The sequence below is a fragment of the Megachile rotundata genome, chromosome 8, assembly GCF_050947335.1.
Source record: "Megachile rotundata isolate GNS110a chromosome 8, iyMegRotu1, whole genome shotgun sequence".
Lineage (NCBI taxonomy): Eukaryota > Metazoa > Arthropoda > Insecta > Hymenoptera > Megachilidae > Megachile > Megachile rotundata.
In genome coordinates this window covers 14,492,048-14,516,710 of record NC_134990.1, presented here as the reverse complement: position 1 = coordinate 14,516,710, position 24,663 = coordinate 14,492,048, and the positions used below count along the sequence as shown (strand labels likewise).

General features: G+C 32.5%; 6 protein-coding genes across 33 annotated transcripts in view; 3 read left to right on the top strand and 3 right to left on the bottom strand.

Moving 5' to 3' along the window:
* Nucleotides 1-307: 307 nt before the first annotated feature.
* Nucleotides 308-7,339, top strand: LOC100878960 (uncharacterized). 3 transcript variants are annotated; one of them, XM_012284435.2, is made up of 8 exons: nucleotides 308-1,104; nucleotides 2,114-2,348; nucleotides 2,684-2,824; nucleotides 2,894-3,140; nucleotides 3,219-3,775; nucleotides 3,847-4,203; nucleotides 4,357-4,452; nucleotides 4,524-7,339. In XM_012284435.2, the coding sequence occupies exons 2-8, from the start codon at nucleotides 2,136-2,138 to the stop codon at nucleotides 4,587-4,589; spliced, it is 1,677 nt and encodes a 558-aa protein (XP_012139825.1). In that variant the 5' UTR covers nucleotides 308-1,104; nucleotides 2,114-2,135; the 3' UTR covers nucleotides 4,590-7,339. The 3 variants fall into 3 exon arrangements, with proteins under 3 accessions (XP_012139825.1, XP_076390442.1, XP_076390441.1); XM_076534327.1 differs by lacking the exon at nucleotides 308-1,104 and adding an exon at nucleotides 1,120-1,385; XM_076534326.1 differs by lacking the exon at nucleotides 308-1,104 and adding an exon at nucleotides 1,120-1,491.
* A 616-nt stretch (nucleotides 7,340-7,955) lies between these two features.
* On the bottom strand, nucleotides 7,956-10,771 carry LOC100879069 (metaxin-2). Of its 5 annotated transcripts, none has more exons than XM_076534331.1 (5): nucleotides 10,673-10,771; nucleotides 10,362-10,465; nucleotides 9,898-9,956; nucleotides 9,070-9,649; nucleotides 8,645-8,991 (listed from the first exon to the last, which is right to left on the bottom strand). In XM_076534331.1, the coding sequence occupies exons 3-5, from the start codon at nucleotides 9,941-9,943 to the stop codon at nucleotides 8,715-8,717; spliced, it is 903 nt and encodes a 300-aa protein (XP_076390446.1). In that variant the 5' UTR covers nucleotides 9,944-9,956; nucleotides 10,362-10,465; nucleotides 10,673-10,771; the 3' UTR covers nucleotides 8,645-8,714. The 5 variants fall into 5 exon arrangements, with proteins under 5 accessions (XP_003702853.1, XP_076390446.1, XP_076390444.1 ...); XM_076534329.1 differs by having other exon boundaries at nucleotides 10,633-10,769; XM_003702805.3 differs by lacking the exons at nucleotides 8,645-8,991; nucleotides 10,362-10,465; nucleotides 10,673-10,771 and adding exons at nucleotides 7,956-8,014; nucleotides 8,474-8,611 and having other exon boundaries at nucleotides 9,898-10,106.
* Nucleotides 10,772-10,778: 7 nt separating this feature from the next.
* RpL23 (ribosomal protein L23) lies at nucleotides 10,779-12,150 on the top strand. The gene is made up of 4 exons (XM_003702806.3): nucleotides 10,779-10,889; nucleotides 11,125-11,208; nucleotides 11,544-11,672; nucleotides 11,886-12,150. The coding sequence occupies exons 1-4, from the start codon at nucleotides 10,877-10,879 to the stop codon at nucleotides 12,080-12,082; spliced, it is 423 nt and encodes a 140-aa protein (XP_003702854.1). The 5' UTR covers nucleotides 10,779-10,876; the 3' UTR covers nucleotides 12,083-12,150.
* Nucleotides 12,151-12,440: 290 nt separating this feature from the next.
* LOC100883732 (uncharacterized) lies at nucleotides 12,441-14,278 on the bottom strand. The gene is made up of 4 exons (XM_003702930.3): nucleotides 13,927-14,278; nucleotides 13,411-13,628; nucleotides 13,193-13,354; nucleotides 12,441-13,052 (listed from the first exon to the last, which is right to left on the bottom strand). The coding sequence occupies exons 2-4, from the start codon at nucleotides 13,609-13,611 to the stop codon at nucleotides 12,798-12,800; spliced, it is 618 nt and encodes a 205-aa protein (XP_003702978.3). The 5' UTR covers nucleotides 13,612-13,628; nucleotides 13,927-14,278; the 3' UTR covers nucleotides 12,441-12,797.
* Nucleotides 14,279-17,196: 2,918 nt separating this feature from the next.
* Nucleotides 17,197-20,311, top strand: LOC100883844 (uncharacterized). 2 transcript variants are annotated; one of them, XM_012284442.2, is made up of 4 exons: nucleotides 17,197-17,447; nucleotides 17,939-18,028; nucleotides 18,104-18,851; nucleotides 18,918-20,311. In XM_012284442.2, the coding sequence occupies exons 2-4, from the start codon at nucleotides 18,005-18,007 to the stop codon at nucleotides 20,129-20,131; spliced, it is 1,986 nt and encodes a 661-aa protein (XP_012139832.2). In that variant the 5' UTR covers nucleotides 17,197-17,447; nucleotides 17,939-18,004; the 3' UTR covers nucleotides 20,132-20,311. The 2 variants fall into 2 exon arrangements, with proteins under 2 accessions (XP_012139832.2, XP_076390630.1); XM_076534515.1 differs by lacking the exon at nucleotides 17,197-17,447 and having other exon boundaries at nucleotides 17,746-18,028.
* A 2,524-nt stretch (nucleotides 20,312-22,835) lies between these two features.
* The window catches only part of Liprin-gamma (liprin protein kazrin), a 142,087-nt gene continuing 140,259 nt past the window's right edge, over nucleotides 22,836-24,663 (bottom strand). For 17 of the 21 annotated variants that reach the window (XM_076534502.1, XM_076534488.1, XM_076534494.1 and 14 more), the window contains 2 exons: nucleotides 24,160-24,180; nucleotides 22,836-23,219 (listed from right to left, as the gene is read on the bottom strand). In XM_076534502.1, the coding sequence (XP_076390617.1) occupies nucleotides 22,986-23,219; nucleotides 24,160-24,180 (255 nt within the window). In that variant the 3' untranslated portion in view covers nucleotides 22,836-22,985. The remainder of the gene's footprint in view (nucleotides 23,220-24,159; nucleotides 24,181-24,663) is intronic. The other 4 variants (XM_076534496.1, XM_076534497.1, XM_076534508.1 and 1 more) reach the window with 3 other exon arrangements.

Here is a 24,663-nt window from a genome sequence, read left to right as displayed (position 1 = left end):
AATTTTTCATGTTTTTATGATACAGCACAAATTTTTTATACATTGAGTTCCTAAATGGTACAAAAACATAACTGAGAACATCAAATCTACTTTATACGACTTGTTTATTATTATTTTCTACGAGCTATATAAATTCTGTAAAAGTAAACAATTGGATTATAGTTCTGATCTTAATCTTTTAAAATATGAATTTTTTATGCATATGTTTTATTATTGAGACAAATGTTTTTATAACAATAATGTTACAAAATGTATTGATTTCATCTATCAGTATTTACTACTTCCATTTATACGTATAATTTTATAATGTAAATTTGTGAATTGCATAATTATAAGACTAACTCGATTGAAACATATGAATACTACTACTTGATTCGATTTCTTGTAATAGACGAGCGCTATAAATAGTGTTAGAAAACGGTTTTCGTGGACCTAGGAATATGACAAAGCATATCAATTGCAACAAGTAATTGTTGGGACAAGTCGACAAGGTAAACCAATGTCTAGTTTAGGTTGTCTGTTACTTGGTTCAATTTCAAATTTCTGAATGTAAAAATATAAATCTGAAAATTTGAATATTTGGATATTTGGATATTTAAAAATGTTTAAATATCTAAACTTCTAAATTGAAAAATTTAGGGATCTGATTTCTACTTTCTCATAATTGGCGGTTTAGAACATGCGCAAAAAAGCAACCAATCAAGTTTGGGCATCTGCTATTAGGGTCCCCACTTCTTTTCCTATATTCCTAGATCCGTAGTCTCTTTGAAACCTAGATGTCGCGTGCGTAACCGGAAAACTTCTAGAAATTGATGAAGTGCGAACAAGAAATATGTTATAGATATTGTTTTATGTTGTTATTTTACATCGATTAACAATTAAATTTACCTATTTTTTTGTCGTTCGATTAACTTGAAATTTCTGAACAACAAAGTGTTGGATTTGATTCGTGTTGTATTTTCGAGTGACGCCGTAGCCATGATTGTTTAGTTTCGGGGGGATGAAAAGTGAACGCGAACGACGGATTTGAATGAAACGCGTGTGATCACAGCATACCAATGTATTTCTGTGTTTAACGAGTGTGCCTGTTAATTAAGAGATATGGTAAGCGATAGCATCATTTAAAACATAGATAATGTGCTTATTTGTAGAGGATAGTTTTCGCGCGAATTTTCAGGCGTTACAATTGTTGGGTGCCGCCGCTACCGCGGCGCAACATTGCACTTTCAAACTTTCGATCGATTTGTACTCGATATATACAACCGTGAGACAAGATGGGCATTGACTGTGGTTCATCTTTTAAACCGCCTTTTATTTGATTTCACGCCAAATCCTTTCGCGTGGTATACGTACAACACGTTGTTTGTGTGAAAATATTAGAAAACGTAACAGAATATTGTACCGCATATAAATCGATATATACCTCTGAGCGTGTATACGTATACGTGCTTGCGTGTGTGTGTTCGCTTACTGTGTCTGTGGCGGTCGAATGTTAGTAATATATACAGAAGGAACCGTGGATCAGGAACGCCCCTTTTTACGATACGATCGAATTTCTTTCCCGCGCAATTTCTAAGATGTGATAAAATGTCAATAATCGAACATTTTTAATTCCTTAGACTTTGAATTGATGTATGAACTTATTCCTCCCCACTTTAGAAATATCACTTAACAATACTTTTATTTATTTAAATATTTATTACCTTTATTGTAATCAATTTTTTAATGATGTTAATAAACGAAAGAAATAAAGTATTTATGTAGAAAAAATAAGAAAGTATATGACGCCGGCATTAGTTGCCGTTTTATTCATAAAAGAGTTAATAAATATGAATATACTTCTGTGATGATTAAAGTAAAATTTATGTTTTAAGTAGATGTTGGACAATATGTATCTTATATAATTGTCTAATAGGAAAAAATATAGAGGAATTATAATTAGTTATAAACTGTTTATAAGACTTATAACCGTTTTGTGAATTAATAACACGTAAAGTATGTGTAAAGAGGAAATCAATGAATATATAAATATCATAGCATTGATGTAATATTTGATAAATATTTAACAAGCCCTGCAGTGTATAATACAGTTTATGATTAAACATTGTTTCAGGCTATTTAGATATTTCTTTGAAATGTGGTTACGAAGCGAACATGTTGGTAGAAGATTGCGTGGTCGTTTAAATATAAACACCGCATCTAGAACCAAAATATCCAATCATCGACTTCAAATTAGTAGTTTCCGGAAACTTCCATCTGTTAGCAATAATAATCATCGTACTGATATACCAAATAAATGTGGCAGGCTAACACGATGGAGGCATAGATGTATTCATTTTTTAAAAGAGGTAGGCATTAATTTTTATTTATACTCTGACCCTATGATTCTTATAAATATTAGATTTTCCCTTGTTGATATTCAAGACATTGCTGTTCATTTATGATATTTCAAAATATATTATTTATCGTTAGCTTATTATAAATGATCTTTGCAGGTCATTTATTAAAGCAAACTTCACTATTTCTAAAAAAGAGATACTTTCTAACTAATCAGCGATTAACAAGTGACTGACTAACTCACAAGGATGTTATACAATTAGATTTCTTAGAACTACAATTGAAGCCATTTGGTTAATATAAGGACTCCAATTCAGTTTTGTTAAAAGAATTATTATCTTCGTAGGCTTGTAAAGAAAATGTTTTACGTTTTGCGAAGTCTACACCTAGTAGACGAGAGAGAAGACCTCGTAGAAGAAAATGCATAAAAAGATCAATGGTTACTTCAACTCCATTACATCGAACTTCCACAAAAGATGCAGTTATTGTAAGTTACTACTCACTATAATGTATTTTATTATAAACAATTTAAACTACATGATTTTACATTCTTTAGCCACCAAAATGTGCAACAGTATCTAAGGTTTCTGAAGAATCAAAAGAAAATTGGAATACAACTACCTTAACTCTATATTCCTCTGTGCTAAATACAGATTCATGTTACTCCTCTATATCTACTATAAACGATTTCAAATCTTCAAGCTCAAACGTATCACCATTATTAAATCTAATGTCTCCAGCACCTGTAGGATCAAATTCAGACCTTTCATATGTATTGGAGGATGATGAAGATAAAAATATTGGTAAAATATAAAAATCTTCAGTTTATATTAACTTCTGTTCTCAGTATATATTCAATGTGCAAATTTCATTTCTTTCAGACACCGGCTCACTATACTATTCTGCTACTTGTACACAAACAGAAATAACTGAAGAATGTTATAATATAATGCATTCTACATCCATGTATGGAACTCGACCCTATCCATCAGAAAAATATTTTCCAAACGGAAAATATGCATTTAGTAATAACAATGCCAGTAACAGTAACTTATCAAAAATTCAATATTCTATTGACAGTCCATCATCAAAGTATGAGTCGGGCTTTGTTAATACAAAATACAGTACAACAGCTATGTACAGTTTAAGCCATAATCATTCATCTGACACAAATGGGAATGTTACGGAAAAGTATGATTCTGATGATATTGAGGGCGATTATCATGACGTCGAATACATGGAAGTTGGAAGCGAAGAAATAGTAGAAAGTTGTGATATGGAAAATATGGTTACACATGTTCAAGAAGATTGGGAACCGTTTGATCCTTATGTTTTCATCAAGCATTTACCGCCTTTGACTCCGGCAATGAGAGCCAGATGTCCTGCTCTTCCACTTAAAACACGTAGCAGTCCAGAATTTAGTCTCGTGTTAGATTTGGTATGTAATTCAATTATCTGTATAAAATAAGTGAAGATATCTTCTTTCTAAAAAAATACATTATTATGCAGGATGAAACATTAGTGCACTGTAGTCTACAAGAACTTTCCGATGCAGCATTTCGTTTTCCAGTTGTCTTTCAAGATGTAACATACACAGTGTTTGTTAGAACACGACCGTATTTTCGAGAATTTTTAGAACACGTGTCATCACTGTACGAGGTAATCCTTTTTACGGCGAGTAAACGGGTGTACGCGAACAAATTAATGAATCTGTTAGATCCGACACGAAAATTGATTAAATACCGTCTGTTCCGAGAACACTGCGTTTGTGTTAATGGAAATTATATCAAGGATCTATCTATATTGGGTAGAGATTTATCTAAAACTGTTATTATTGATAATAGTCCACAAGCATTTGGATACCAGGTAAGTAAATATTTCGATCAGATCTGCACAACTGATGCGTTTTGGGTAGTGGAAGCTTGCAAGCAGATTGGTTGTGCAGGTTTGATCTAGAAAATTCTAATTATAAATAGAACAGTAAACTATCCTTATTTTTACCAAATATTTATATTACAGTTAGAGAATGGTATTCCTATAGAAAGCTGGTTCGCTGATCGTTCAGATAACGAATTAATGAAATTGTTACCTTTCTTAGAAAACTTAGTAAATTGGGTGAGTACTTATACTCGACTCTGCTTATATTTGATAATTTCACATGAAATTAAATTACTATAATGTTACAGGGAGGGGATGTTAGACCACGTATTAGAGAACAGTTCCGGCTTTTCAGTTTTCTACCACCAGATTAATTTAGTGAGCACAAAATTAACATAATCGAAGTACTAACCTGTGTAGGTATGTACGTGTATGTATATCTTACAGGTATTAAATACATAAATGTAAGATATTAACACGAAGCGTGCAAAATACACGCCAAAAATTTATACAAATTGCAATATTTTATTATTAAGTACATTCAGTAATGAAATTTGAGAATGATTCAAAATCAAAACATAATTATTTCTAGCGAGTATTAAATTATTATCATAGAATAATTTTTACAAAACTGAAAACAAAATTAATTTAATTATCAAATGTACAACATGTATTCTATCACAGTTTTTCTGTAATCTTTTTAAAATGATTTGATCAGAAGATTAATGTCAAAAGTATTATTTTAGAATCAATGTTTTAATATTGTTAAGAAAGAAAATATCGCAAGATAGTAGATACTATAATTCGTATCAAATTTTGGGCAGGTACCAATTAATTAAAATAATAAGTAATGAAAATATACGACTTTATGAATTATATACAGACCAATCAAGATATAATATTAATAATTACGAGGGCTATATGTTGCGCAAGTAATTATTATGAATACTTTAATCCAAATTGTTCAAAAACTAGCTCATATGTTTATTGTTAAATTTCTCAAACAAGAAGAAATTATATGCTTCAGGTATCTCTCAATTTGCATAGAATTAATATTAGTTGCAAAATATAAATATAACATAATATAGAGTACATATATATTTATGCATAATATTAAATTGAGAGGTTCCTGAATCACGTTTTCATTAAGATCTTTATTTCTTCGTAAATACTACATCGACAACAATATTCAGCACTTGTTTAGTTTCATGTAACGATTTTTAGTTTGTATATGAAAATACAAACCACATAAAGAATCAAACATGTACGCAATACCCAATTTTATCTCATTGTTTAAAAAGTCGGAATTGATTGATTAAACTGTTCTTTTGTTGATGCTAAAACAATTACACAAATTTGATAACTGATTATTGTTTGATTGTACAACTGATCGTAATATCTGTTATATACAAAAATATGCAAAATACTTAATACATTTATCTAATTATAATATAAGCTAAGGAACACGAAATGAAATTATTGCAATAGCTAATACAACTATTTGTCCCCCAAAATATTAAAGTTTATTAAAAACAAACAAAATATACTCATAGAATAAACATAGATGAAAAGTGAACAAAACGAAAACTTCCAGTTATAGTTAAATTTCCTTCTCGCCAGTTTTTACTTCTATTTATAGTATCTTCATAGCAAAAATCATATCTATCAATAGAAAATAAAAAAAGAAAAAGAGTAGAATTATTAAACTCGTACCTTCAGTACAAAAATATTTTTTCTATCAGTTGTAATCAATTATTCTGATTTCACCAATTATGTTCTGATAAACAATTCCGCACAAGTAAATCAATTTTTTTATATATTTTGCAAACTTCGAGCTCGGAAAACATTGTTATCAGTTACATAGTTATGCCGTTTTGCTAATAATTGTTAAATGTTTTTTACTATATAGGTATGGATACCTAAAGAATCTCCCAAATAGATACAGTCTTCGAGATTTCTTATTATAGATAAATACGATCTCAGTCTAATTACTTTCAGTGCAGTAAAATTATAGGTGTTAAAATTTTTGGTTGAGCACTATAAGTATAAATCAATGTAGATTCCAAATTGTTCAGTGCATATACATGTATTTACAGTTTCTTAATTACGAATATGTATTGATATGTACGTATCTGTATAAACGTGCGTGTGACAACTGTATCATTATACCCTGCTACACCCATTGAAATTTATAAAATTGAGTGTAATCATAACCGGAAATTCATATTAAAATGAGACATTCATGCAAAGTAACGTAGTAAAAGAATCTTATGGTTTTTGCTGTATTTCAGGATTGTACCTATGCATGGTTCACGTCACGAATTTACAGATGTGTAAAAATCAATTTTATTGTCAGAAAGAAAATGTAAAAATCCATTTTTTGTATTAAATTATGTTCCTTGTAAAATGTTAAAATTCGTGTCTAAAAAAATCTGTGACATTAATTTGTAAAACGAGACTACCCGAAGTTAATTATTTTAACTTTGTACAAATGTACTGCGTGAAAATTGTAATGAATTCAATGATTTAATTTTGCCAGAACTACGTGTATTTTTCTTTTTTCACGCAATAATTTCTTAGTTTTAATGAGTAATGAATTAAACATTACTTTTGTTTAGAATTATAAAATTGTATTCCCTGTATGTATTGTAATAGTAACTTTCATAGACATAGTGTTTGTTATTGAAAGATTACTATTGAAAATAAAAGTAACAATAGGGAGACTACATGAGAAAAATACATGCTTGTTATATATGAAACAAGTGTTTATATTATTAATTTTTTTATTTATCATTTAACGATAAATATGTTCAGATTTAAGTTGTTACGATAGGATGAATACATTATTGAATGACATTCCTGTACTTAAAAGTATAAACCGTAAAAATCACTTTAATTTATAGATAAACCAGAATAAGTTTACATTCTAATAAAACATACAAATTTAAATCAAAATTTAACATTTAACATAATGTTTATTGTAACTAAACGCTGGAGACAAGAAATATGTAACAGACATAGTACAGCAATTGCTAAAGTGCAATTTATGATAATATAACATGTATCAGCATTAAAAATTCATTTCATATTCAGTTTCTTAAAAAATAAAATTGTTTGAACATTTTTCCAATAAGTTATATTTAATTTAATTTAAAAGTGATCATACAAAATACTATTACATTATTTTACATACAATTTTTAAAAATACATTACAATTTCATATTGTAAAAAATTTTATGTAAAACTGACTAGGAAAATAGTAAAACATGCTCATATTATATAAAACCTTATATAAAATTGATGTGCATTAAAAATTAATGCACCAGAAAAATGATATACATATTTTATATAGAAAAATATAAATTAGAGCGTTTATGTAGTTAGTAAAGATTTCAACTAAAATAAAATTAGAAAGATAAATTAATGATTTATAACTATGTACAACACATAAAAACAGAAACAAATACTTGTAGATTTACGCCATATAGCTATTAACGCCATTTGACATCAGAATGGCTAATTATTGTACATAATGCTTCTGAAGGATTTAGTCAGAAAGAAAATGCTGATAAACAGGTACGCTGAGAGTAATTATCCTTGAAGAAATGAACAAAAATCACATAATATTTTTCGAAATCTTTCTATAAGATATCTAATTTAGGAATACCTTTCATCGGTTACGCATTCCTGCCGTTTTCGGAGAATATACATTTGGAAATCTCCAAAGTCGTATTACTTAATTCTCGCCTCCAACATTTTGTTACTTTATTTGACCCCTATCGTTTGAGGAGAAAAAATGCTGAAAAATGTCACGTGCAGTATTATGTATTATGAATAATACATTCAACTATACTTCATGTTCAACATTAATATAATTTGCATATTCAACAGCTACAACAAGTTAACTATATTAATACCTACTTAACTTCTATGACATTTACTACCCTCTCAAACTCGGACTTCGGATTTGTTGAGTGTGCATAACATCTTGCACATTTGTAATGTGCAATACAATTGGTACATGTTTTGTATCATTAATAAATCATTAAAAATATATTTTCATCAAATTTGTCTGTTAAGAAAAATAAATTATATTCAGACAATAGTACACATTTTCGTTTTTATGTGTTTACTTTTTTCTACGTCCAGTTTACACGCATAACACAGGAACTTAACATCAGTGCATTCAGAATATCTGATTTCAACATATCCGAAATCCGAGTGTAATTTGTCCTAATCTTCCGAACGTTTGAAATACCTAGTCTCAATACGTTCGCAGAGATGTATAAGCAGCGGATAACTTTTGACAATCCTTGCCAGTGTATTACCAGGTAGAGGTGTTGTGATTATTGTAAATATATGTCCAAACACTAAGGCATCCAATTCATTGGGTGTCCTAAATATAATTACATGATGAAGTAATCAACTATGAAGTTGAAAAAATGGATATATTTCATGTATCAAAATCACAATAAGAAATACAATGAGTATTAAAGAAACTAAAATTCAAAAGAATCTTCTGAAAGTGATGGCAGTGCTTCGAAGGATTCAGTGGAATTCCACAAGGTATCCTTGGAGGAACATTCAACAACTTCAAAGTCGTGAAAAGATTCAGTTCTACCAAGATTCAAGTAGGTCTGACTAATTCTTGATGCATGTTCAAGAAGCTTAGGAAACTGTTGCACAGTTGTAGCAATCTTTTTTACGGTACTGGGAAGTTGGGAATTGGTAAGGACTTGTATATGACCATACACAAGAGCATCTAATTCGGTTGGTCTTCAAAATTTAAAGGAAAAATTAGATTTCATTTTGAATGATGATATAAAATTTAGACAAATAATAATTCATACTTACTCTTCTCCAGAAAAATAGTCGTTACCCTCTAGTCTTTCGGACAATATTGTACAACAATTGTTGACATCACTACATACTTCTTCTATGGTTTTATTGTACCAGCCAAGTACATTTAATTTTTTAATAACCTCTTTCCTTTTCTGCCAATTTAAAAAGTGATTTAAAGGCCAAGGGTACACACTACCATGTCTTGGTTTAGTCACTTCATTTAGAGTTGCTTCATCAACCCAACAGATATATAATTCAGCATTAAAAAATACATTGTCCACCAGTGACATGTAAGCTCTCATATCTGCCTTACAAGTTGCAGACAAATGTTCTGATAAACTTATGCCTTTATTTCCTATAAATGACACAATATTGTCAAACTCAGATATTATAAATGCTCCACATTTTATAAATGGTACACGTCCAGAAGGAGACATATATTCAGCATTGCTTCTTGTTTCTAATTGGAAGTCAATTTTGCACATTCTGAGAAAAGCTTGTACAGCTAAACAATTTGCACTGTCAGGCAATAATATTTGTTCAACATCATATGGCTGATATACAGTAATTTGTTGAGGCCATGGATCTTGAGCTAAACAAGAAAAATATAATACATTTTAAGAAGTTTAAAAAATATAATTTATGTTTATTACTATGTAGATGTCTAGGAGAAAGTCTAATAGTAAAAGAAAGACATATTATTTTTCTATATATGATAAAAAAATCTAATATTACATATCAATATATTAAGAAAGAAATAATACACAAGAGGCGAAGGTTAAGTTTGATACATGCTGTAAATGGAATTTAAAATCATTTTCAAAATAAATTATTACCTACCTTCTAATCCTAAAGCAATGGTATCTGCTAACAGAGCCGATGGCATTTTATTTAATTAACTGTAATACAAACAACGATGAAAATTTAATTCTTCCGTTCTGTTTCGAACTTTGATAAATGACAGAACAAACGAGTGCTAGATCATGTAAGAAATTTTTAGTACAATTCCTTTATTTCACAGCAAAAATTAGTAGGGGAGTTATCAGAATACATGCGTGAAAATTAACGTGTAAAATGTTTAATAGTAAATGTTAAAATGATGTAATATAAAAATATTTGAAGAACAAATTTATGGTATATGTATAAATTGAAAATTTTATTAGTCTATTTAATAAAAATTGAATTTATTAAACAATATTCTTATTAAATTATATATTTTGTTTTATAAAACATCAAATAATGCATAATGAAATTTAAAAAAAATTTGTTTTAAACGTTGTATCCTGTTTCACAAGAGATCGTACCTGATGTGCGCAACGTGGCTAATTTCAGTAGACTCCCCACTATTTAGAATTGCTCCGCTTTCATCTTGGCGGATTATAGACACGATGGACAAAAATACGAATAACTGAAAGAAAAATAAATTAGGCTTGTTTAAGATTGAAGATATGAATACGTAAAGACTTTACAACTTTAAAAATTGAGAATTTGCAAACTCTGAAACTCGAAATCGCGAGATTTGAAAATTTAAAAAGTTAAAAATTAAAAATTTGGGAATTTACAAATTTGGCTCACTGAGTATGTGTATTTGCCGTCAGAAATTTTATAAACGCACAGGCGCATTGCTGTTGGATACGGAATGTTTCTAGTCAATCAGAATTAATATGCGCAGAACGAATAAAAATTTGTCGTATGATAAGTATGGTCTTCCGTTCAACAAACTATAGGTGAGTTTCCGCGTCGGAAACGATGAGCACGATTCTGCGCGAGAGGTAGTGCGCGGTAAACAGCATTCTCTTGCTCTTTTAAACACAGCAAGATGTCGAAGAGAGGTAAGTTGTTTTTCAAGGGGAGGAAGAATCTAAAGAAATCCGTCTAAAACTAAGTTACGAGTTCGAAATGATATGTGCGAACGTTGAACAAATGTTTGCGGTGAACAGCAACAGAAAAAGTTTTATTGTTAATAACGATCAAAACTGGGAAAATTGATGATTGTATCAGAAACAAATACCGTGTTAGACATGTCCATCGATAGTAAAAATTAACATGAAATTATTATTCTTTAAGGACGTGGTGGTTCAGCAGGAGCAAAATTTAGGATATCACTGGGTTTACCAGTTGGTGCAGTTATAAATTGTGCCGATAATACTGGTAAGTATTTGAAAAACAAGATGATGCATAACCTTCAATGTGAATCATGTTATGGTTGAGATTCTCACATGGTTAGGTTGTCATTTCAATAACTCATTTAAAAGTAAAACATAGCCTGCTAATAATTTTAAATACAGATTACCTATAGATTTAGAGATGCTCAATATAATTTAATGCTTATAATATATTAACTATATCAAGCTAGGCATTTATATTTTAGTTGTAACTTAGATGATTTCATATATCTTTAAAAACAGCTCACTTTATTTGACATCTAAATCAAAATATATAATAGCATAGATTCTGTGGTGGATAATAAATATTTTATTTCTTAGGTGCCAAAAATTTATATGTCATCGCAGTTCAAGGAATTAAAGGCAGACTAAACCGTTTGCCGGCAGCTGGCTCAGGTGACATGATTGTTGCTACTGTTAAAAAAGGAAAGCCAGAACTTAGGAAAAAGGGTAAATATTGCAATCACATATAGTTTTAACTCACAGTACTAATATAACTATTTTGAGAATCTACATATGTGTTCCCATACATGTATTCTTAGACTGTATAATTATTATTTCATAGATTTAACAAATTTGTTTCAAAGTATTGTGATCTATTAATAGCAGCAGTAATATATTAATATGTACAAAATAATAATGATTTTCATTTTTCTTATCTAGTTATGCCTGCAGTCGTAATACGGCAACGGAAACCATTTCGAAGGAAGGATGGGGTTTTTATATACTTTGAAGACAATGCAGGGGTAATCGTGAATAATAAAGGGGAAATGAAAGGATCAGCTATCACAGGACCTGTTGCTAAAGAATGTGCGGATTTGTGGCCCAGGATTGCATCCAATGCTAGCAGTATCGCTTAAACATTCTCTATAAATTTATTGTCCTTAATAAAATATATTTGAGCATTTGCTCATTACTTTTTCCTGTATTTTTTCTTTTTTAATTTTCCTTTACAGTGGCTGTGCAATAGTCATACCAGAAAAATTTTACAGGAGTTTCATCAATAATCTCAGCAGTTGAAATGGAGAACATAAATAAAATATATTGAAGAGTAGTTAATGTCAGATAATGACATATTTTTAATAGAAATATTATAGAAAGTGGTATACATAGATAACATGGTGTATTTTTGGAACCATTTTTCAGTCTTTAAGTATAATTAATTTCTGGACATGTGATGGCAAAGCAGAACTGAGGATAGCATCATAGATGGATATATTGTTTCAAGATGAATAAAAATTTAATGGTCGAGAGGAAATTATATTGTTACATGTATTTTCCAAATACAAAGGTATCTATGTAACACTTTGTACATATTTTTATAAAAACTAGCAATTTCAAAACTTCATGGAAAATTTATCAAACAAAGAATTAAAAACACTTTATTTTACAGTATTAATAATATTCAAATTCTGCATATGTTTGAAGAGTTTAATTTGGTCAAGTTTGCATTGATAGAGTAAGTTGGTCTGCGTCGTTCTTTATCCTTGCTATCGTGTCTGAAATAGAAGATGATGTATTTGAAGTAGTTCCGTAAAGATCTTCGTCCGCGATTTGGACAATTATTTTGCGAATTTAGCTTTTTAATCTAGCTCTATTAAAATCCGATTTTAAAGATTTTAATTCTAACGCTACATATTGGCCAAACGTATCGTAATCATTGGGCTGTTTTACGAGGGTTTCGAATGCCAATTTAAATAACTGATCCCTAATATTATCATCTTCGCGCTTATGTCTTTTCTGTGGTTGCACGAACTGAATTGTTTCATCCTCTTCACTTTCTGCATTCTTATCGGTCGTGTATTCTTCTATCTCTGCTTTCCGTTCAACCTGAGGACAATGATTTATGGTAAAACAAAACTGTTTATTGTAATATTATAAACAGTCCATTATTTTTTAAGGAGAGTATATTTTATTTATAACAAAATCTTTTTTTAAACTCTGTTGAATAATGGATAATTTTTACTTACAACAGGCGCTGATGCGTTCGTGTGTGAAGATTGTGTCATATTTGTACAAAGTACAGGAATCAAAAATTTCAGGGCAGAAAAGTACGGCCAGTTTGAAATATCCATCTCATCTGTTCCATTTCTATTTTTCTTCTTCACCATTTTTCTTAATTCCTGTGACATCTATAATTTCCATAATTAAGTATGTATGTTTCATTAATTTTTATTTACTTAATTACCTGGTTCCTTAAATTATGCAACTTTCGTTGTATCTCTTCTGACGAACATTGAAAATTTTCCGCCATTTCTTGTATTATTTTATTTTTTCTGTCTCGATTTCTGTATTCACTGTTTTTTACGTCCCATAGTATCGAGCTCTTCTCATAAATACTGATCAAATTGAAGGTCTCCTCCCTCGACCATTCTTTTCGTACAGTCATTTTTTAATTTATTACATCTAAAAATTCAGATGCAAAAAATTTGTATATCTAATTTAGTGTACATTCAATTATTATATTAGAAAATTAATTTTAATGAAACGTAAGAGGATAAACTTTAAGATACGACTGTCCATTGTTTAATACATCTTTATATTTTCTAGAAAATCATCATTAGAATATTATTATATATAAAAAATTATACAGTGAACAGTTTATTATATAGTAATAGAACTTCATGATCTGCCATCTCTACCCTCGATCCACGTCATGTATGCGCTCAAGTGTTCGAATGCTGTAGTCTGCTGTGAAGCTTACCAAATGCGTCGACACCTCTCCAGTAGTTCTCTCGACAGTACTCTCAGGATTTGAAACTGCTCACTATTTCGAGAGCAGCTCTCCGATAGCGTTGTTACCAAGTATAGATTTTAATGGAAGTTGTTATACGATCGCTCTCCGAGAGTTAAATCACGGTCTGACAGCTACTCTCATTAGCAAGAAATACTCTCGATAGTTTCTCGCTTGCGTTGCTCTCGAAGGAAATGGTATCATCAAGGTACATTTTCACGTGATCCACAGGAAGAAGAAGGAACGGATTTGGGGTAATAAAGATAGAATTTAAGAGGTATAGCTGTCTTTCTTCCGTCTGTAGTATCCTATAGTAAATTTAACATTAAGAATGTGTACAAATTTATAATGTAAAACTTAATAAAATTGAATTGTATGAACATATATGTGTTGTTTCTTTTATTAGAATTAATTGTCTCTTTCAACCATAGTTATCACTTCTTACTTTTTTTATCATATACGTGAAATTAAGAATTATAATTGAATATATCTTGCTGCAGTTGGTAAGTAGTTAACATCGGTGTACAGTCGGTAAATCATAACCATCATCATGCAGTCGGTAAGTAGTTACTATCAAGCTGTAGTTACTGACAAGCGGTATATACGAGTCATTTTGAATAATTAATTACACGTTTTGTGGACATATTTTGTACACTTTTATGATTGAAGAATGGTCAGCAATGCATTATTTACATGGTTCGATCATAAAAGTTCACAAATAATGTTCGGGTAACGAGTAATTAATTATTTTGTGTCAGCATTCCGATACGTACATGAGCCACATGTGTCAATTCTACTGCGCATGCAAAGTGCAATATTTGGGCACTTTGACGACGTAGTATGGTTCCTGAGGCATTTAGAAACAAATTTCTATTAGGGTTTGATGCGTTTTGATGCCTAATAAAGCCAGGAAATCAATTTTTGTAGAATTCGGTCCAAAACGGTACAGGTGGCGCCATCTAGCGGCGAGCGGCGGAACTACGGAAAACTAAAATCTCGATTTTCTCGAAAACTAGGGACTTATCCGAAATTCTGAGATATACAAATTGTTCCTTGTCACCTACGGAATCTAACGAATGTAATTATAGCCTGCTAGGACCATTATTAAAGAAAATAGAAAAATAGCCCATTTCATGGACTAAAAAATTGCCGTCCATCTAGCGGCGAAAGTTGGAACTACAAAAATAGAAAATCCCGATTTTCTCGAAAACTAGGGACTTTTCCAAAATTCTGAGATACACAAATTGTTCCTAATCACCTACGGAATCGAACGAATGTAATTATAGTCTGCTAGGACCATTATTAAAGAAATTAGAAAAATAGCCCATTTCATGGACTAAAAAATTGCCGTCCATCTAGCGGTGAAAGTTGGAACTAATCGGAAAAAGTCCATGAATTACACCTTTTTCTAAATTCGTTATTAATAGTGCTAACGTGTTATAATGGTATTCTATCGATTCTCTAGGCGACAAGGAACAATTTGTATATCTCAGAATTTCGGAAAAGTTGCTAGTTTTCGAGAAAATCGGGATTTTCTATTTTTGTAGTTCCAACTTTCGCCGCTAGATGGACGGCAATTTTTTAGTCCATGAAATGGGCTATTTTTCTATTTTCTTTAATAATGGTCTTAGCAGGCTATAATTACATTCGTTCGATTACGTAGGCGACAAGGAACAATTTGTATATCTCAGAATTTCGGAAAAGTTGCTAGTTTTCGAGAAAATCGGGATTTTCTATTTTTGTAGTTCCAACTTTCGCCGCTAGATGGACGGCAATTTTTTAGTCCATGAAATGGGCTATTTTTCTATTTTTTTTAATAATGGTCCTAGAAGGCTATAATTATATGCGTTGGATTCCGTAGGTGACAAGGAACAATTTGTATATCTCAGAATTTTGAAAAAGTCCCTAGTTTTCGAGAAAATCGAGATTTTAGTTTTTCGCAGTTCCGCCGCTCGCCGCTAGATGGCGCCACTTGTACCGTTTTGGATCGAATTCGACAAAAATTGATTTCCTGGCTTTATTAGGCATCAAAACGCATCTAACCCTAATAGAAATTTGTTTCTAAATGCCTTAGGAATCATACTACGTCGTCAAAGTGCCGAAATATTCAGTTTTTTATTTTCCTTTTGCGCATTTTCGGACCCTCATTTTTTAGGTTTAGTTCACCCGTTTCGTTCTAGTCGGACCTAGAGGCTTTGTTCTTGAAGAATCATGCTCGAAACTTTCATTCTTGTGTCACAAAATGTGGCGGGAAACGGTATTGGGAGTATACCATCTAGCATATTCTGTTATCCTGATACCAGGAGGTAGAATCGGCGTCGTCGATATCCCCGCCATGTTAACCTATCTACAGCACAACGTGTTTGCGCATGGCATACTGCGCACAGTTCTGCGCAGGGTACTCTGTGCATACGTGCCACCTCCTCGCATATCATGTTATCCTGCTACCAGGAGTAGAGTTTGGACCTGTCGATCTCCCTACTATGGTACCTCAATAACCATTACGCATCAGTTATGCGCATGGTGTTCTGCGCATACTTCTGCGCAGCTCGCACTTAGCGCCACCTCTTTGGACATCCTACTATCCTGCTACCCAATGGGCTCCTGATACCAGGAATCCATAATGAAAGTAGGTGGGGCAAACTCGTATTGCCGTGCCACCTCTTATGACATCCTGCTATCCTACTACCAGGAGATCATTTTGAGCAAATGTAATCATACTTGACGATATGAAATAGACATGGCGGCGATGACGTCTAACTTGAAGAGGCTCTATAAATGCATAATTATTAATTTAATAAATATTCTTATAAAAATTATGAAAAAATTAGGGAATATATTTTAAACCTTGCTCTTTCTGTTGCAATCATAAATTGTTAGAAATTATTCCTGTGTGCGATAAAATAAATAAAAATTTAGCTCTGATGGAGGATTGCATAGTGTATTACGTTAATATAATAATTAATGATTAAATAATTGGAAATGAAATTTGTACAAAAGTGGGGTTAAATAATTCCTCAATTATCATTCTTTAAGAATTGATCGTAAAAGTTCAGATTTTAGTTGTGGTATAGTTGTAATTAATTATTATTTCTGAAAGCATAGAGTTTATAGGAATTGGCGGGAAAGTGGTGATTTTGTCGGATACCTCCTTGCATATTCTGTGATCCTGTTACCAGGAGTAATTTTCGAACCCAGCGATTCCCCTACCAGGCTACCTTATCTTACCATTGTGTCTTGTTCGTACAGAGTACATGCGTGCCACCTGTTTACACATTCTGCTATCCTAATACTTCTGAAGCCATAATATTAGAAACATATAACTAAAATTAACGTCACAAATTCATTAATTTTGCATAAACTCCTTGATTGTTCTATTATCTTGCTACCATGGGAGCAATTTGAGCAAATGTTATCGTATTTGACGACGTAAAAATAGACGTTTCATGATGTGCTCCTTTCACGGGAAATGTCAATTTCAGCAATAATAGGTAACAAAGATCTATTATGTATTATGTGTTACTTAATAACTAGTTTGAATATTAACTTATAACTTTTCTTGTTATCATGCTTCCCTAATAAAACATCTCAACTTTCTTCTCGTATCTTATTGATATCCGATTTGTTATTGTTTTCTTAAAGGGTAATGGATAGGAAAGGTTAAGTAAACTGTAGACGTTTTTCCTTTTGCTTTATACATTTATTCAAATTTTTCATGGTACAATTAGTGTGTACATTCACTGTACTTCATTATGTCACTATGCTGTAATTCTACTACCTTTTTGTTCTATTTTATCCGTTCGTACTCAGGTGTTCGTAACGTTGAGGCGGGGATTCACAGCACCTCTCCTTGTTGTGAAATATATCGCTCTCTTTATTTATACTGAAACTCTTCCCGTCTTCCCACTTCATGTCCTTTGTTCATTATGTTTACATGTATCCAACCGTAACTGTAACTGTTTTACTGTCTTAAATTTTGCAGATGTGTTAATCCAAATCCATTCAAATCAAGAGGACTACCTTATTCTTTCAAATATATGAGAAAATTATGGCTTATAGCAATCATCAGAAGGTAAATTTAATTATATATTCTTTATTTTCTGTTAATTTTCTTTATTATTTACTGTATTTGTATACTTTTAATTAGTCCAAAGCAAGAAAGCTCGCTATAGAGACTCAACAATATTGTTATGAACATCTCCCTGACTGGTTAGAATACAACTCTAGTGATCGTGACTATATAAAACATCAAATTGGATATGCTCTTTTTGGATGTCCTCAAATTGAAGAAAGTAAAAACTCAACTACTCGTAAAGTTTCAACTGTAAATAATTATCAGGGGAATGACTTACTTGGCAGAATAACATATGATACAAAGTCGTGTAAAGTTATTGAAAAAATATACCAACAAATAATTCAGCATGGACGAAATATAAATAACAAATATTATCTGGGAATTATATATAATGCACTAGTATTATCTCAAAAACCACAAAAGAAAGCGAAAGAAGCAGGTGACGAGTTGAAAGAGGAAGCAAATCAGATGTGCGTAGTACCAGTGTTTAAAATTAAGAAAGATTTGCGCACAGTATGGTATATCGATAATGAAGGCAGAATATATCAAAACTGGCAAGATTATCTGGAAAACAATACGTTACCCAAGTGTACTATGTTCTTACCCAAGGATGGAGTTTATCAATGTAATCCACACTGCAGAGTAAGTGAATACTCTTCGCAAGTATGGGTCCAAGAATTGAACTCACCTGCTTGTGCAGTTAAAAAATCAGTCCTCACAGCTCTCGATGTTGCTGCCAACACATTATCATTAGGTGCTGGCATTGGATTGGGTGTTGCTACTTTTATGACACCAGTTGGACCAGCATTAATGACTGCAGGTACAGTTTTCTGTTTCTTCTAAATCAGTTAAAGTACAAGATTTATTAACAGCTTCTATTTTTTAGGTCTTGTTGCTACTGGCATAAGTGGAACATGGAGCATTGCCAGAGGCTCACAAAAATTAATCGATTACTCAGCGCACAAACAATCTATCAGTCCTATGAATAAAAATGCATTTTCTGCATGGCTGGATGTGAGCAGCTCAGTATTAGGATTAGGGGCTAGCGGAGGTTCAGTACTTCTATCTAAAACCGCAAAAACGGTTGCACAAGGCAAGAATATAAGCACTGTCGCTAAAATAGCGCATGATTCAGTGGTAGTAAGCAATTTAGCTGTTCGCGGAGTCGGTGTACTATTCGATGGTTATTGTTTAATCGACAAGTACAAGGAGGAGAAGAAAATCGATTTTGCTGATGTGACCGTCTTTATTTCTCACGTGTTATTTTTCAGTAACACTGTGATCAATACTAAACTGGCTAACGAGCTCATAGGAACATGGAGGGGTACTATTTTTGAAAAGTTTAAAAATGCTTTACGTTTCAACCGTTTAAAAGAGGAGTTCAAAAGGTTCACAAACTTTAACAAGTCAAGTCAAAGCAATTCAGAAGGTATCACGTATAGACTCAGAAATGCTGTGAGCTCGGAAGACTTTTTGAAAGGTCTGAGCGGCACAAACTGGAATCCAAAATTGCATATAACGTATGAGGGTGGCAAAGTTATTCTGAATAACATAAAGTTGATAGATCCTATGGTATTTATGGGACACATGTTGACAATTGGTTCAATAGGAATTAATTTAATACAGTCAGGTATATTGGAGGACATAAAAGATGCAGGCGACAGTGTATTTCGTAAACTAAAAATTGTTCTTAGTCGTTTACTACAAAAATTCTTCTTGGACAAGTTAAATACAGAAAAATCTCTTGACGTTGATAATTTTGATGATATGTTGACAGAAATGAAACATGTAACCAATGCCAAAGATATTTTAATCAAGGTCTTTAAGGTTTCCACGATTGTACTAAGTCGTTGTAACAGTCCAGAACAATTTTTACGCGAAATGCTTTATTTTTTGTGGACATATTGTAAAGTAACTTTAAAGGAGCATGTTAGAAACAATGACTGCAATAACAGCAATGCGACAAACGATGCACTAGCTAAGATTGTAACGTGTTTGTATGATTATGTTGATGCGATAGGTGATGATTTATTCACTGCTTTTTATACTTACATATCTAATCGTGAAAGACCCCTAGAATCTAATTATGACTATTATTAAACTATGTACATATTAATTTAGAAACATTGAATCATGTATTAGAAAAATATTTTGAAATGTATAACAATTAAAATAATTTAAGCATATTGTAAGGAAACTAGAAGACTGTCCAAGATGTATTTTTACATTTGCTAACTGTAGATATTGTTTGTTGAATAAAGACATTACGTTGCACAGAAATGAAGGCATTCATTTATTTTTCGTTTCTCCCAAATATTTTGGATACATCTCACACAAATATATACAGACGATACTGAGCACATTTACAATTTCTTTCTTTCTGAATCATTGGTCACGTTTATAAAGACACATCCACAAAGCTAGCGTTACACAATAGTCGTCGATTAAAAGAGTGTGACGACCCGTGAGTATCGTGGTGCGTTTTCTCGAAAATAAATTAGACCTAAACTAATTTACCCGAATAAATAAGGATAATAGAATCGCTTGGAGAGTATTGATTCATCGTTTGTCCTTTGGCAAACGACGATAATACTGACCCACCAATTAAAAACGTACGGTTTCGACCGAAATAATTTATCAACGTTATTTATAAATACGAAGTGAAATCCATAGCTATAAATACATAATATAGTTTCAATTTTTATCTACAAAAATGTCGTCCATGAGTACTTAGGTACACGAGCGTTCAAATTGTAGTAATTCATTTAATATTTCGTCGTACAGGCATGACCAAGGTATAATTTTATAGGGGAGAAGGGGTTACAATTCCCTACAGCACAGAAAATACTAAACCCCAAATTTTTAAATTCCTCAATTCCCTACTAAGTCTTAAAATTTCTAAATATTACCAATCTTCCAAATTTCTAGATTTCTAAATTTGAAAATACAATTGGTCAGTAAAATGATACAATTAGTAGGGTTACTTGGTGACGCCTGTGGACCATAACACTCTTATCGTCAATAATTTATAATAATTAATAATCAATATCACGTACACGGCTGTATAAACGCGTTAATCTTTCTCCTTAAATAGTTCGCTAGCTTTCTTAACAATGATTAATAATTAATAACAGCTTTAATGAAATTCATTGAAAACTGTCTCTGGTCTAACGTGACGATTACAATCGCATAAACAGGAAAATTTCTCCGTGTGCGTTCGAAGAAAGAAAAATACAATATTTCTGGCGTTACTGTTGCACTCTCCACGTGGTTTATGTACAAATATATCACGAACGTAGAAAAACACGATAACGAAAGGTGCAGAGAAAAAATAGAGAAGCTTCATCGAGATCGGAGCTTGATTATTACGCGTGTGCGATTAGAAAAAAGGGTAAACGCAGAATGTATACGTATATTTTAATTTCATTTCTTATGTTTAAAACTAATCTCGTAACTTGGTCGTCGACTTTATCGTTCATAGAGATTTCGTCGATCGTTTTCCGCTTTACCGCGATTATTCTCGAGATACAATTGCTGGAATGTACGAGTATGGTTCGAGAAGTTAGAACGCGGATTAGGAAGCCCATCAAGCTTCTCTCGGTTGGCAATATTTCAATAAACGGATGCGAATATCACGTTTATAATCGTCAGTCTGTTGTCTTTTGTTATGCGGATTATCTTAGAGTGTAACATTCAGAATAGTCTTTTGTTGAACACTGGAAATCCGGTTTAGGTACAGCTTTTTGCGGATTCTTATTATAGCAAATTTCATGAATTTAACCCTTTCAATAACTCTAATATTAGTCAAATGTTTTGTGCAATTTAGACTTCTAGTTTAGGTTAGGTTAGCTTCTGGTTTAGGGAAAGTAGTTTAAATAATTCTAGAGCTAACTTGGAGAAAATTTGATAAAAATATGGAACCTGGAGAGATCTCTGAAAAAACTTAGAGGAAAGTCTAAGTAAAACATGAGAGCATAACGCATAGATCTAAAGCTTGGAAGAGCTCAAAACTTAACGTAGAATCTCAAAAATGAAGTTACATATAAAGTTACTTATAAAGTGTAGAAAAAGCTTTTACATATTAATATAATATGTAGAAAAAGTTTTTATATATGGACTATTTATTTTGAAAGTGGTGTAAAGCCATTTGCATGAATATACATTTTAGTTAAATCATCTAAAACAAATTTGTATATTCAAATTACATATTGATCAATCAGTAAAAAAATTGCTGAATTGCCAGTCTTGATTAACCTATATTTTTACATATAACCCTTAATTTTCTCAAAGTAAAAAAGGACACCACTTTCAAAATGATCCATATTTAAGAATATAATTGAGTATAAAGAAAGAGAAGTAAGCTGTTTTCCCTTCAACTAAGATAATCCTAAATTGCACAAGTCTGAACATTCTCCAAGATCTAACATATTACATAACATACCAATATTTATAAACCTGTCATCGAGTTAATTCGCAGACACGAAGTATCAAAAAATAGTACAATTTCAAAGCAAAGATGCGGTGAAAGGGTTACATTATAATCTGACAAATTCATTACAATATTAGCCGCACCGTTTCGACCGAATCCTGCAATCTATCAACCTCTAAACGTATCACGGTCGATTAAAGCGTGATCACCGTCTCTGTCGAGCTAAGCTAGGTAAGTCCTAGGATTCGACTTGGGGTTGCCAGAGTCGTCCTTGGTGGTGCAGGACCACGCCTCCTCGGCCAGGCTGCCGTATCTCTGCACCCCTGGGAAGGGTGGTCCCGTACTTTGCGGCGAATAATAACCACCCTTAAGCTGATAATAGTTGCCGGTCTGATACTGGTACTGATCGGTCAGAACGTTGCTGTAGCCCGAGTACGAGCTGTACTGCGAAGGAGAGTACGAGGAGGGGTATCCTCGTTCGCTCAAGCTTCGATAAGGCCCCGGATGTTGGGGCCTACCCTCCTGTCAGACGGGCGTGCTAACTGCGGCGCTGGTTATGTAGTCGATGTCGCCTATGCTCTTCACTCTGCGGTGCCTCTTGTTACCGGTGATGGGTCGCGGTGGCAATTGCGGCGGCGGTGGTGAATTGCTTCGGGCGCTGCTCATGTACTGGCTCGCCAAACTTCCGGTGTCCGACGAGGACGACGGCGACGCCTTCTCGCTTCTGGGTCGGAGACCGAACGCCCGACTCAACGATCCCTGCGGAAACATGGTTAACACTGTTAGAACTTTGACATTTCGGGAGCTTCCTCGAGGGGGAATAGCTACCGGTGATTCTAGGAGTTTGCGAAATTGGATTTCGATACCAAGTTTCCGAGTGTTAGAGAATTAAGTGTTAACAGGAGTGCATGAAAGTCGAAGGAAAATTACTTACTATGTTTCTTGACATAAAACGGCTGATTGTTGAAGTGAATAATAGTAACAACTAAAGATGTATTTCATGACAAGTACAGGGTGTCTCACAACTAGTGTTAATCCTTAAAAGAGGTGACAGAGGATGTCATTCTGAATAAGATTTCTCTTTGCAAAAATGAGGTTTGATGCCGTGTTTCACGAGATGCGCGCGTAGCCGTTTAGGCGCGAAACTATCTCGCGTCTGCGCATGCGCGATCCTCGCGTTCTGATTGGTTCGCGTTTTTCCTTAATAATTCAAAAACGAAGCTTTCTATCGCATTTGTGCAAAGGAAAATTTTGTTCAAAATGACGTCCTCTATCTCCACGTTCACAGAGTAACACTACTTACGAGAATCAATATATCAGTATACACTATAGTGTTTGAACAAAAGAAAGTACATTATACACTGCAAAAATTAGTAACTAACACTCGGAAGCTTCTAATAAGATGGTGTTTCAAGATGAGAACTAAAAAATGTGAGGTGATTTCTCTGTTGGAAGCTAAGGATGCACGTGCAGCCATACAATCAAAATTCTACATTTTCATTTGATAAAATGAAAAAACTACCAAAGAGAAATAAGTGCAAAATTAAAAGTGAAATTGAATTTCAGAATTCTCTTTGTGACTAGATGACTAGTGATCATCTAGTGACCAATGATCGTCAAAAAACTGAACGAAAAATTTCAGAGTAAATAGCGAAAAGTAAAATAAATCATGGCACGCAAATAGATTATGGGCGCATACCTGTGAGCTCTTCCACGACAACTATTAAAGGACGAAACAAGGAAGATTAAGAACCCACGCCGTGAATTCCACATTGAAATCATCAGTTTATATTTACAATAATGGCTCGTTATAATTGTGTTAAGGTTGCTAAAAAATCGAGCGATTGCACTCTGATTTTTTTCTCATTCTTTCATTTCTCTTAATGCAATGTGCTCACTACGATAATGTACCCTTAAAAACAGGACACTCTGATTAACATACATGAAAAGGAGAGACGTGGTAACTGATCTGTTGCTTTATCTATGTACAGTGTTTACAGTGTGGCGGCGATACAATCAGCCTTCGAACGAGAATTATTTAGTAGGGTAACTAGGATTCGCGACGTTTCACTCGTAATTCATCAAACTTTACTTTACTTCACTAACAAAATTCTTTAAAGTATCTATATTTCAGCAGTGAACGCTGAAAATAATTCTTGCGATTCGTATTAAAAAATATTTAATTATTTCGATAGGAATTATT